The sequence below is a fragment of the Ctenopharyngodon idella genome, chromosome 20, assembly GCF_019924925.1.
Source record: "Ctenopharyngodon idella isolate HZGC_01 chromosome 20, HZGC01, whole genome shotgun sequence".
In the NCBI taxonomy this organism is placed as follows: domain Eukaryota; kingdom Metazoa; phylum Chordata; class Actinopteri; order Cypriniformes; family Xenocyprididae; genus Ctenopharyngodon; species Ctenopharyngodon idella.
In genome coordinates, this window is record NC_067239.1 from 19,466,743 (window position 1) to 19,480,746 (window position 14,004).

Consider the following 14,004-nt stretch of genomic DNA (forward strand, 5'->3'; position numbering starts at 1 on the left):
GTCTGATTTGCATTATTTTGATTTAGATCTAACCCTAAAGTGTTGGTTGATGGAATACTGATCAGCATCTGCAAATGGTTATTAGGAATCCAATAATTCAAAATAATCTCTGTGCCACAACAACACTAAACATTACAGTATATTTAGCAAAACTATATGATTTAAAGGGATAGTTCACTCCTAAATGACAATTCTGTCATTTACTCCCAACCCTCAAGATGATTTTGAAGAACGTCTCAGCTGTTTTTACAATGAAAGTCAAAGGGTTTAAAAACAACATGACGGTGAGTTCATTTTGACAGAATTTTACTTTTTAGGTGAACTATCCCTGTCAAGTTTATTGTAGTATAATTGCCATGATTCCAAATACGCCAATACATGAAAGCCAAACTCAGTGGATGAATGCTGAGGACAGGTTTCTTTCAGATTTATCAACATGTTAAAAAAAAACAAAAAAAACATGAAATTTGAGGAGATCTTGTGCAAATCTCCAGTGGTACTTATTGCAAATCATTTAGAGAGCGCTATGATAAGGAAACACTCTAGTGGGCCTTGACGCTTAACTCGGACTACTTCAGAGGAAGCTCTTAAGAGTTCTCGCATGCTGATTAAATGGAAAAGGTTCATTTTATATTTATAGAGGAGCTGTTACTATAACATGACATTCCCATGGATTGATGATTGTTCTTGTGTGGGGAATCACATCATAATTCTAATATTTATTTGAATATTAATATTGTCCAAAGTTGAATAAAACAATGGTAATAACATGGAAAAGCCTTTGCAGTTTTACAGAAACATCATTTGGTTACTAAAAATTATGTTGAATACATGTGAAGAATATTTTCCAGCCGATTCCCCAGATAAAAACACCAAGGATTACTGATGTGGACGGCAGTATGAGCTCTACAACAAAGAAAATCTATATTATGGTAATGAATACAGTAGATGAGGGTCGGTTGCTAGCTAACATGTTCTTGTTTTCTATAGGGCCTGTAGCATTTTATGTGAGCTACAGAGGTCTTTCGCTCTATTCATGAACATTTTTATATAGCCTAATGATTTACTTGTCTTAAAATAGTCATTGGACAATGTTAGGATTTATTAGCATGAGTAAAGTCCTTTATGTCTAAACAGCAGTAGATGATATCTAGTGCTGAGAATAATATTGCAGATTGCAGTATCCATAAATCACAATCACTTAAAGGGATAGTTCACCCAAAAATGAAAATTTTATGTTTATCTGCTTACCCCCAGGGCATCCAAGATGTAGGTGACTTTGTTTCTTCAGTAGAACACCAATGATGATACACCACTATGTCCAACTGCTTTGAGCATCTGGTGTGTGAGGTCTGAATGCACTCTGACGCCGGACGCACTCATTGAAACATACGCGCGAGAGATCACTTCGGGCATCACAGCGCGTTTTCAGACCTCACACACCGGATGCTCAAGGCAGTTGGACATAGTGGTGTATTAGAGGTAAAAAATTATATAAATACTGTTCGGTTTCTCACACAAACCGATCGTTTCGTGTCTTAGGACATCAATGTGTCGTCACGAGCCGCAGGGTTTAATTTGGATTTGTCTGTACATGTTTTTTTGACTCTTATAGATTGTGTTCCCGTTGACATGCATTATAAGACTGACAGACTGCAACGGTTGGAGTTAAAAATCATCATTTGTGTTCTACTGAAGAAACAAAGTCACCTACATCTTGGATGCCCTGGGGGTAAGCAGATAACCATCAAATTTTCATTTTTGAGTGAACAATCCCTTTAAGGGAAATAAATTACAAATGACAATTCAAATTGACAATTGAGGGTAGCATCACAGATGATATCCTATATATAGTATAAAGAAAACTTTGATTTTGAATGATTTTAAATAGCTTATAGCCTTTTGCTGCTAAATCACAATGCTGGAGCTGCATGTTTATCACTGTTGTATTAGATGTAGAATTCACAAATATTTAAGAGGTGTTTGAAATATTTAAAACCATTGCTAGAGAAAAAGACATGCCTGGAATTTTTACTCAAAACCTTATAGTTACTGAGATAGGCTATAACCCTTGTGACAACATCCTTCTGTGACAGCTAATGTCTCATTTCATGCAGGCTTTAGAGATTCCTCATGGGCTGTCTAAAATTTCCCCTGACCACAAGGAACACTGACCTTCCTATTATAGAAACAAACAAACTAAAGCAACACGTAGACAAATTCAATGCAGTGTGAGTATAGGATACCTCATCTGTTTTCGAGGTTTGCAAACTCAGTAGACACTGCAAAGAATAGGCTAATTTGTGGATTTAGTAGGCTATGCTTGGTGTTTTGCTCACTGGATAAATTATTTACTATTATTCACAATAAGGAAAACTCTTAAAATACCGTATCTGTTCTGAGGATTCTGTTAATACCTTTGTTCGCGTGCAGTCAGTGCGTGTCTGCAGCAATCTCGCCAAATACAGGCTCAATACCTCTCTTTCAAATTCTCACGCGCCTCTAGAAGACGCCGACGGATGCGGTGACGTTTTATTGTAAGCGCCCACCTTTCATTTTAAGAAATAAAGCGCTATTGTCACTCTCAGTGAAGCATGTTCGCTAAAAACCGAGTAGTCACACTGACACGTTATTTAGCGTGATATGCGTTTACTCGTTTTTTTTTTTTTTTTTTGACACTTGGATTTGGCTATGATCATTCATAACGATCTCATACGGGTATGTTGGTAATTTCTCTATCGTATTGTCTATGGCTCATCATATACACTGTTTAGACATCATTATTTGCATACAGTTACATATTTTAGTAACCCAATGCTCTCGAAATATTGTAGCCTATATGACCCGTATTATTGTATACCATGTTCGTATATTTACACAGCTAGTGAAATGAAGTTGAGTGATGTGGCATGAGACAAGCGCGTAAATGACGCCGTCACTACCGTATCGCTCCATCTATGACATTCATTGTGATCTGTGCTGTGAAAACAAAATCATGCCTTTTTATATCTGAAATATGCCTTTCAATATCGTGATTTTGAAAAGGCAGCTGTTTAGCGATAATATCACTACGTAATGCAAATTTAACCAATTCTGCAATATGCAGTCCTGTCTGGGACATATTATGCTCGGGAAACGTATTTCCAAAATGTTTCACGTTTTCGATAATTTTGAGAAACTGGAGAAAACGCGCGTGTTAATCATGATGGACAAGACATCATAACGCTCCAGCTCTAGTCACCATAACGTGCGCGCGGCGAGAGTCGCGAGACCCTAGCCGAAGAATTATAGTGGCGCCTCAGATATGAATGATGATGGAGGCGGAAAACGCGGAGAGCTGGTTTCCTCTGACAGAAAACGGAACCACAAGTTTAAACGCCTCGAACCTGGGTTTCCTAAACGCGTCGTCTCCGGTGGGTCTGTGGGGTGATGCACAGAATACAGAGGTGACACGGCTGGAGGAGATCCTGCACGCGCAGGAAAGAGCCTACAAAGATTTCACCACCACCATTCAAGTTTTCATCCTCATCGGCTCTCTTTTGGGTAAGTAGCCTATACAAACACGAGAATGAAAATGTTTGGCTGTTCGTCAGCAAATGTGTGGGGGCTGCACTAATCTCTAAATATATTTTAATAAAACAAACAATCACATCTAACTGGTTAATTGATGTGATAAACTGCATTATCCAATATAAGGCTATTAGCCAATTGCACTGTACATCTGAATGAATATCCACTCTCAAGGTTACAGTTGGTGCACATTATATTTGGAATGTGAAAATTTAGCAAACATGATTAGGCTACATATTTTCCGTGATAAACAACATTCAAGCAGATAGTACAGTATATGTTCAGATCATTTTTGTAATTGTAAACAAATGCTGTTCATTATTGAGCATTCACTGAGGCACAGATGTTGTAATTTGTCATGCTGCAGCAAGTTTTTTCTTTCACAATCTGTACACTGTAACATCAGGCTGTCCATTTAAACATTATTTAACAATGTCACATTTTGAAATCTGTTCCTTGAATCATTTTTTTTACTTAAATATTAAAAACAATCAAGATTTTTTAGTGTTAATAACTCAAAATATGAGTGAGAAATGCCCATCCCACAAGTCTTTGTCTAATAATATATGCTATTCAAAGCATGGGAACTTATGGGAGGAATTAAATACTTGTTATTAAGAATTTAAAGAGTTTTTTTTTCCTTTTTATAGCATTACTGGTTTTGTTCAAAATAACTGTTTTGTGTGATTACAGTTTTCTTTTTCGTAACCTGTTGAATATACATCTCTGCCATGAAGGTGTATATCAGAAGTGCAGTTTTACATTCACTTCTTTTGAGAACGAGTTAAATTATTGACCTCAGCTCAGTGATCATTTCCTTTCATTATATTTCTATAATATGCAGTAATATTAGTATCTTTCCTAAATAAAACTACAAGTCGTTCATTGCAAATGCTGATTCTTAAATTAATTTACAATATATAGACATCTCTATTATTCTATAGATTTTTACAGTATCACTAGTCACCTGGAGAACTTTTGCTGAGATTTAAATTGTTTTGATGACAATTTATGCTGTCGCTGATGCTTTGTGCAAACAACTTGTTTTCACTAAAAGTAAAACTTTTAAAACTTAGAAAATATATTAGATAGCACTAATCAAATGATTCGCCATGCCCGTGATGTTTCCTGGAAAATGTGTTAAGATGACTTTGTGATTTCTTACACATTGCAGCAACGTGATTATCACATATAGAAGCCACTGACCATGTGACAAATCAGGAGCAAAGAAACTAGAGGTTGTTTTTGCTGGGTTCATTCATGCTTCAATCGATACAAACAGTAATGTTTCTACAATCACTATGATGTCACATGGCAGGTTTCTAAGGAGAATTTTTACTACACGGCAGCCACTCACTAATGCTTAGGACAGAAAAAAGCCAAATTACACAGAAGGCTGTTTACACAGATTAGGTGCTGTGGAACATGATTGACAATCTTATCTTCCTGAATGTGTTTTCACACCATACTGTGCCAATGGAAGTGAAAAGAGAAAGAAAAATATTTCAGAGCCCTTCTCTGAATAAATGAGATTTTAGCAATGATTATAGTATAATGTCCCTTTGTTCTGCTTTTTTCCAAAGGGAGGCAAATACGTAAAAATAAAAAACAAATGAGACATCACATGACTAATGAGCTTGCAGAAGGCTTAGTATAAATGTTCGTAATCTGAAGATTTGTCTTTGCACTGGATCAGGGCTTAAGTTTCAGAAAAGTTGGGAATTTTGTGTTTCTGACATTCATTGTGATAACTAGAAAGTCATTGGCAATGGTTTAGTCATTACTGTACTTAAGTTTTATCCTTGGCATTCATTTAGCAAACAGCTTGGCTCATGTACCCTCCAAATAAAAAAAGATTACAGTTGTTTTTGTGATAGCATGATATTCCAATAACATTTTTTTATGCATCTGTTAGCTGTTTATACATTCAAGTTCAATATTACATACAGAAGTAAAATGCATAAATATTGAATCATTCTCAGACAAAAACTTTAAAGGGATAGTTCACCCAAAAATGAAAATTCTGTCATCATTTACTCACCCGCATGATGATCCAAACCTGTATGAGTTTCTTTTTACTACAGAACACAAAAGAAGATGAGTAAATTATGACAGAATGTTCATTTTTGGAGAACTATCATTTTAAAGACATGGTAAGATTTGATAATACCATATGTTCTGACAATTTCATTACTTTTGAGTGATTTTTCAGTGATTAAGATTCATTAAACATAATAATTACAGCTAAGTTAGTTGTTTGAAAATGTCAGAAAGGGCAATTACCATCCATTTTCACACTTCAGAATTCTTAAACATATTAGAAAGAGTTGAGAAACCACTAATGGAGCCCCTGTGAAGTCTAAATACCACTGTTAACCACAAACTTTCTGGAGACCTCTGGGAACAAATGGACAATTGTCCGGCATGTCAGTGTGCACTCTAAATGTCACCAGGGTAATAACACAGAGGCAGCTGCAGATGGATTCATCTGTGCTTTGCCCGTTACACCTGCATGGTAATAGAAAAGATGAAAGTCACGATCTTCGCAAGAAGATGCACCTTCCGAAAGTGTGTCAAGCGTAATAATGGGGCTAGCTAGAGCACCTGTCATCTAAGTGCTCCGTTCACATCAACATCCAAAGAGAGAATCACCTCAGGCTCCATTTCAATTCAAGGCGTGTGAATTCCTGATGCCCGTGCATCATTTCTTCAAAGAAGAAAAAAATCTTGGTTTTCCACTTGAAATGACATGTTTCATTTTCATTTAGCCGCAAGTAAAACATTTTACATGCTCTCACTGATTGTTTTAAATGCATATCTGTGGTATGAAGAAAGTATGGAAATGCTTTGGTAATGCTTATCTCTTACAGCTGTGTTGTCATGTGTTTAAAGGAATATTCTGGGTTCAGTGCAAGTTGGAGCATTTGACTTTCAACCTGAAATCCATTTCCACATGAAATCCAATCCACAAGTGAATAGGCCCATTTCTTGGAGGATTTAAAAGCAGAAATGTGAAACAATTATATAATCTTCTGTTAAAACTTGTTCAAAGCTGTTTAAATCATACAAGATGTTTACAGGTTTTAGGTGTTCTGTTGAAATGGCAATGAAACTATGTAATTTTACACAAAAAAGTGAAACTTTCACACTAAAATCATGTTAACATATACGGCTATACTACTACTGCAACAATTATTAATGTTTACAGATTATCCCCACTCACTTCCATTGTAAGTGCATGACTGTATGGAAAATAAATTTTCACTTGTCCCTCCTTTTCTCTAAAACAATAAAAAGCAAAAATATGGGTTATATTTTTGCTTTTTTTTTTTTTTTTTTTTTTTTAGAGAAAAGGAGGGACAAGTGAAAATTTATTTTCCATAAATGGTAATCAACATTATACCACAAATGTACTCAATTGAGCTCAACATCCATTGAAGCTGGAAAATTCCTTTAAAAAGATGAAATACCCAACCAGTGTCTCAAGAAAACATCTCAATATTGCAATCACTTGGATTCTACGTGTCTGTGCATGCTACTATTTAGCTTCTTCAACAAATCTTCTGTGCTGTGAGGCTTGTTTGTCCTTCATAACAGCATAAGAATAACATACTGTTTCTTGCAGGAATCAGGCTTGCAACCTTCATTGACATGGGAACTGATGTTGTAGACAATGAGATGAAGGCTGCACATTGAATTGTGTGTCCTTGAATACTGACCTAGGCTTGTGAACCTTCAACCTTTTCTCCTTTTCATCTCTTTGTCCCCAGGCAATATTGCAGTGCTATGGTGCACTTGTTACACCAATGTCTTCAAGTCTGTCACAAATCTCTTCATCAAGAACCTGGCGTGTTCTGGCATTTGTGCTGGCTTGGTGTGTGTGCCCTTTGACATAGCCCTGAATGCCAGTCCCCTATGCTGCCTATGGGTTCATACACTCCTGTTGTGCAAAACTATCAAGTTCCTACACAGGCTTTTCTGCTCCGCCACTGTGCTAAACTTCGCTGTCATCGCCATGGACAGGTGAGTCAGTGGATATGCATTTTGTGTAAATGAAGTGTAATTGTCTCAGCTTTGATGTCAATATTATCAGTCTCAACCAAACAATCATTAAAAAATTGGTTAAGATGATAATATGAAAATGAAAAAATCTGGAAACTTTTACAGTTGTACTCAACCCATGGGCACCAGCTGTTTCACATACTAGTGCTTCCATAGCAACGTACTCTGCCAGACCCTTTATCAATTCATTGAATAATTTATTTTGCTTAGCACAGAAGCCTTTCTTGAAACCAACATTTTTTCACATTTTCTTTTACACAAATCACATAATAAAACATACTGATATTCATATTTTGCAGATTTGTTTTGATTTTGTTTGGTATTTTCTGGGATTTCAATTATGAATCAATAAAATACATCTACTATGTTTTTGCACACACATAAGGCATTTTAACTGCTATTATAATAAATAATTTAGTCCTCTAAACAGTATCAAGGCTATGTAATTCAGGCAATTAGGGCTGGGAGCTGACAAGCGATTCTAATTCAGAACCAGAACCAAAAAATACATTTAGCACATCTTGTCTAGTCCAATTCCCAAATGGTTGGCTCTTATGAGTCAGTTCTTTTTAGTGATCAAATCAAATCAAAACTCTTCAGAGCGACCAGTGTTGTCCAACCGATCCTTTTACAGAATGAACTGATTCTTTTTAGCAAATCAAATATATAGCTTACTACTGTATGTTCTAATGCTTGTGAGACTTAAAGGGGACCTATTATCGCCCTTTTCACAAGATGTAATATAAGTCTCTGGTGTCCCCAAAATGTGTCTGTGAAGTTTCAGCTCAAAATACCCTGCAGATCATTTATTATAGCTTGTCAAATTTGCCCCTATTTGGGTGCGAGCAAAAACATGCCGTTTTTGTGTGTGTCCCTTTAAATGCAAATGAGCTTCTGCTACCAGCCTGCTCTCAAAAAGAGTACTGACAGCTCGTGCTTCAGTTGCTCAACAACAACAAAGCTGGAGAATCTCATGCAGCCAAAATGACGATTGTCAGTAATGGTGTTCAGCCTTACATTGTTCAAACTGGAGTCGGACACTGATGGAGAGACTCAGGAAGAAGTTACAACTTTTAGAATGCAACTGGACGTTTCTGAATGGTTAGTGGATAAATTTATGTAGTTATTTATAGCTGCTGTGGAGTTGATTCAACTCATCGACTAGCATGTGCTGTCATGTTAATCTTTTTTGCAAATCCAGCATTAACCCTCGTTTGTGAAGCAGTCCGGCGTAAAATGACATCACATTAGTAATCTAAGCTGTTTTGTGGTTGAGTCATAAGTAACACTGATACATTTCTGTCAAACACAACTTCTGTTTGTGCTAGCATCAAGTAATAGAGTGTATGGAGGCTAAGGGAAAGCACAAGGAAAGTGGAGCTGCCTGAACCGAAGAAACACATTGCATTACTTAAAAATACTTACATTTTCTTCATCTGCAGCTTTGCCTTGCTTGCGAAAACAAAATGGTGGCATCCTGGGTGGAAATGTGCAGATTAAGATTCACTAGGGGGGCGAAATCTGAGTGGCTCGTTTTTTTCACATGCATGCAGAGAAAGGCTTACCAAAACAAAATTACTGGGTTGTACTTTTTCACATTTTCTGGGTTGGTAGATGCACCGGGGACCCGATTATAGCACTTAAACACAGAAAAAGTCAGATTTTCATGATATGTCCCCTTTAATATTGCTACAGATTGGTTAATATGTGCAGTCAATGTAAGCAGATGTGGTGTACATGCTCAACTAGGGCTGGGAACCAACAACCAACAATTCTTTTTTAGAACTAGTTCCATTTAAAAAAAAAACAAAAAAACATTTAACTAAAACTCTGCATTCCCCACGCAGATTTCGCTGCATTGACTAAGAGAAAGCTGCTTGAAAGACAGACAATAGACCTTTTTTGTTTGCAAAATTTCACCAAAATGTAACTGCCCCTCTCTTTCTCTTTCAGGTACTACTCAGTGTTGTATCCACTGGAGAGAAAGATATCAGATGCCAAATCCAGAGACCTGGTCATCTACATCTGGGTGCATGCCGTGGTGGCCAGTGTCCCGGTTTTCGCCATAAGCAATGTGACGGATGTCTACGCCACCTCGTCTTGTTCTGATGGCCAATCGCTTGGACATCTGGTTTACATGGTCACATACAGCATCACCACACTTATTTTACCACTAGCAGTGGTGTTTCTAGCGATGGCACTAATCCGCCGTGCATTAAGCAGCAGCCAGAAGAAGAAAGTGATCATCGCAGCGCTGCGCACCCCTCAGAACAGCATTTCTATCCCATATGTGTCTCAGCGTGAGTCTGAACTTCATGCCACTCTGTTGTCTATCGTCCTAGTCTTTGCACTCTGCAGCACTCCCTACGCCGCTCTGGTGATATACCGTGCAGTGCTAGGGGCTGCAAAAGCCTCGTCTTGGTTACAACTTACTGCTATGTGGCTGCCAAAGGTCTCTCTCCTCACCAACCCATTGTTCCTCCTCACAGTAAACCGCTCTGTGCGACGTTGCCTTCTTGATATGCTAGCACGGCTGCATCGACGCTATAGCCGAAGGAACATGGTCAACGTTGGAGGTCTGGCTGAGGTAGGGCCACTAGGGGGCGAGACTGTGGTTCGCTCTGGTAGTCAACTCCTGGAGATGTTCAATATCGGCCAACAGCAGATCTTCAGGCCAAATGAGGATGAAGAAGATGAGAATGAAATTTCATCTGTGGCTTCTGCCAACTTCCAAAACAAAGATGAGGGAGAGGGTGGAAATGGAATGGCGGCAGGAGATGTGCGTCAGCCACAGTCAGGGGACGGGGTTAAAGAAGAGGGCTTAGTCTTACCAAAACATTCCCCTATTCAGTCGTGTGCCTACTCCTCTTCGCAGGTCGCCCCCGCGACTCCCACGGACCCCGAGGATGCAACTCAGTTTGGTTTTGGGCCGTTTGAGCTGCCTCCTCAATGGCTGCCTGAAACCAGGAACAGTAAGAAAAGACTCCTGCCTCCGTTGGGTAACACACCAGAAGAGCTGATCCAGACCAAGCAGCCTAGAGTTCGGTCCGAGAGACGCATCAGTAGAAACAATAAAGTTAGTACCTTCCCTAATGTGGACCCCTAAAACACAGAGTGCCATGGACCAAATCATAAGAAGCCAAGAAGAAGGACTGTCTGTTTTATATCTGAAGTTATTTTGGGATCGTTTTCTATGTGAGTGCAAAACAATGAAGGAGAGAACTCATGAAGAGTTTACGTTTACAATAGGAAGTAGGCAGAGTTTACATGCTTTCTTGCTGTCTTTTTGGGCAATTTAATACAATCGTTCATCTCCGTGTACTGACAGAACAGGAAATTGATCTTTCACAAGAAAATGCAAGAAACACCATATGGTAGGCATGGATTGTTTGACATTTGTTTTGTTGGAATGGTGAATAAAATTAATCACAATCGTTATTATGTAGATATGTCCATGCTGTGTTGAATGTTACTAATGTGTCCGGCTCAACTTGTTGAAACGTCACCCCACTGCCGACATTTTATTTAAAAACATAATCTATTTCAAATATCTTGAACAGCTAGCTAGCTAGAAACGAATTTACTCCCAATTCAAATATATAAATGTATTTTTATGTACACTACCATCACAATGCTATTAAAATGCTGCTCTGGAATATGCTGGTAATGGAAAACCAATGTGGGTTTATATGCACAAATACTCAATAATGCTGTTGGCAAAGATGATTTATTATTGACAAAAAATGGGTAAGGAATGTTTTAATCCCATGCACTGAAGTTTTCATATTCTACATCTTTGCAGCTATAAATTATTATTTCAGTTTGTTTGTGGAGGGATATGGCTTTCCTGTTAGAAAACCAAGACCTCAGATTTACTGTTTCTATGGGGTGAAACAAAATGAGAATTCTTGACAAGTGTTGTTTGGAACAAAACAGTTTAATCATACTACGTAAGCATTGTGACTCACAGGCTTTTGTTTGGCTTTTGTTGTTATAATTCTTCAACGCTTTCATTTAATTATACCTTTTCTTCAAAAGCCAGGCCATTCTCAGGCTAATTATACTTGTATTTGTATTTCTTACAAATCAGTTATTTTGAAGAAATCCTTTCTATTCCAAAAGTATATGTCCAGCTGTACTTAAAATCAACATTGGGTTGTTAAAAAGCTATAACTGAAATACTTGAATTCTAGCAAAACAATGCAAAAAGGAACATTGTTTTAAAACCTAAATGTTCAGAAAATCTCTAAAGCCTATTTCTTGGTAGTGGTAATTAAATCTGTTCTACTGAGTGACCAGTTCCTCAATAATTGACCCGTATTTATTATAAAGTATGTCTCATTATACGCAATTCATAAAAAGGAAACATTGTTTCTTTGAGTTAATCTTCTTTTATGGCAAACGCAAAGCTAAAGATTAGGCTCTTGCATGTGACTGAGAAGAAAAAACGTATTAAAAAGGGCAGCGTATTTCCCCCATATGCCAGTTTTGGTGTCATTAATTAAAATGTCTTGATGTATTTTGAAGATTTATTGTGTTTTATAAATCCAGAAACCGCTAGCTTGGATTTCTATAACTACAACACAACGGGTATGTGGAATTAACATAATACTTTCTGCTTTTTTCCCCCCACAATGCTTGAATGTATAAAAGGTCAAGTGAAAGTTTTGTTTGGAAATACAGTGATTGTCATCCATTTACTTGGCACTTTTAAAACATTTTTTTAAATGCCTTTTTCATGATTTACAAAACATTAGTTAAATTGATGGAAGCAGGACATTTCTATCAAATTTAGCTAAACTAAATACCTCAAAATTGGAGGCAAGGGTTTATTTAATTAGAGTTGCTTAGCAACTGATAACCCAGCTTGTGCCATGCAATGGTTGACTTAATTGGATGAGAGTTTCCTGGCTTTTTGTTGCGTTCTTCCAATGGCTTTCATTAAATAGCTCAAATAATAATGTCTCTGATGTCAGCTTTGATATTAAATCTGTATAGGTCCTCAGAGGCTGGTCATATTATTTTTTTGCTTGCACTTGAGTAAGCATACAGCAATTTCAAACTTTAGAAACTCTATTATTGTTAATATGTTGGTATGTTTCCATTATTACTTAGACTTAATTTCAAAATGACTAATATAATAACATTAATAACACTACTTATACTACTAATAATAAATTAAACTTATTTGAATTTAAGTCTACAAGTCTTTGTATTTGCATTACTTTTGTTTCTATGTGAATACCAATAGCTGTTTACGGAAAATCAGGTATGCAAAGTTAATTAAATATGATTTATGTGCTTATGAACATACTTTTAGAATCTACACTCTAAAAAAAGATGGTTCTTTAAAGGTTCTTTACACATAGTAACAGTTCTATTTAGAACCGCATGACTCTGAAGAATCCTTTACATGCTGAAATGGTTCTTTGTGTTAGAGTTTAGGGTTCTTTTTCCCCACCTTTTGTTTTTCAAATCTGTAACTGTCAAAGCCACATCATTACTGGTTTTCTGAAGCTTAGCCATTCAATTACATAGACTGTCAACACACTCTCAACAGGTAAATGATTTCTTTCTTAAAATGTCTACAAATTGTAACTTTCAAATTGTAACTGATTTCCTACCAATCACCTTAATCACACTATTGAGGTCCTATAGTACTTTCAAAGCATGGTTCTTTATGGAACCTTATAAAAGTGTTCTATTTAGCACCAGAAAGGGTTCTGCTATTGTTACAAGCTGAAGAACCTTAATTGGTACTGTTTTGAGCCATTTTTCTTTAGAGTGTGTGTGTGTGTGTGTGTATATATATATACAGGTGCTGGTCATATAATTAGAATATCGTGAAAAAGTTCATTTTTTTATTGTAAATTATTTTAAAAAATGAAACTTTCATATATTCTAGATTCCCTACATGTAAAGTAAAACATTTCAAAAGTTTTTTTTTTTAAATTTGTTGATTAGAGCGTACAGCTAATGAAAGTCCAAAATCCAGTATCTCAAAATATTAGAATATTTACATTTGAGTTTCATTAAATGACAATCCCTACAGTATAAATTCCGGGTATCTTTTGTTCTTTGAACCCACACTAATGGGGAAGACTGCTGACTTGGCAATGGTCCAGGAGACAATCATTGACACCCTCCACAAAGAGAGTAAGTCACAGAAGGTCATTACTGAATGGGGTGGCTGTTTACAGAGTGATGTATCAAAGCATATTAAATGCAAAGTTGACTGGAAGGAAGAAATTGGGTAGGCAAAGGTGCACAAGCAACAGGGATGACCGCAAGCTTGAGAATACTGTCAAGTAAAGCCGATTCAAACACTTGGGAGAGCTTCACATTGAGTAGAATGAAGCCGGAGTCAGCACA

At 36.9% G+C, this 14,004-nt stretch overlaps 1 protein-coding gene across 1 annotated transcript; it reads left to right on the forward strand.

Annotated features, from left to right (window-relative positions):
- Positions 1-1,644: 1,644 nt before the first annotated feature.
- On the forward strand, positions 1,645-12,830 carry gpr176 (G protein-coupled receptor 176). The gene is made up of 3 exons (XM_051876327.1): positions 1,645-3,543; positions 7,341-7,593; positions 9,586-12,830. Exons 1-3 carry the CDS (start codon positions 3,309-3,311, stop codon positions 10,736-10,738), a joined length of 1,641 nt encoding a protein of 546 aa, XP_051732287.1. The 5' UTR covers positions 1,645-3,308; the 3' UTR covers positions 10,739-12,830.
- Positions 12,831-14,004: the final 1,174 nt, after the last annotated feature.

Bases quoted from the DNA above. Each gene is read 5' to 3' on its own strand.
- gpr176 (XM_051876327.1), top strand. From the start codon at position 3,309: ATGATGATGGAGGCGGAAAACGCGGAGAGCTGGTTTCCTCTGACAGAA. The intron at 3,544-7,340 runs GTAAGTAGCCTA...CTTTGTCCCCAG, and splicing joins CCTCATCGGCTCTCTTTTGG to GCAATATTGCAGTGCTATGG. The intron at 7,594-9,585 runs GTGAGTCAGTGG...TTTCTCTTTCAG, and splicing joins GCTGTCATCGCCATGGACAG to GTACTACTCAGTGTTGTATC.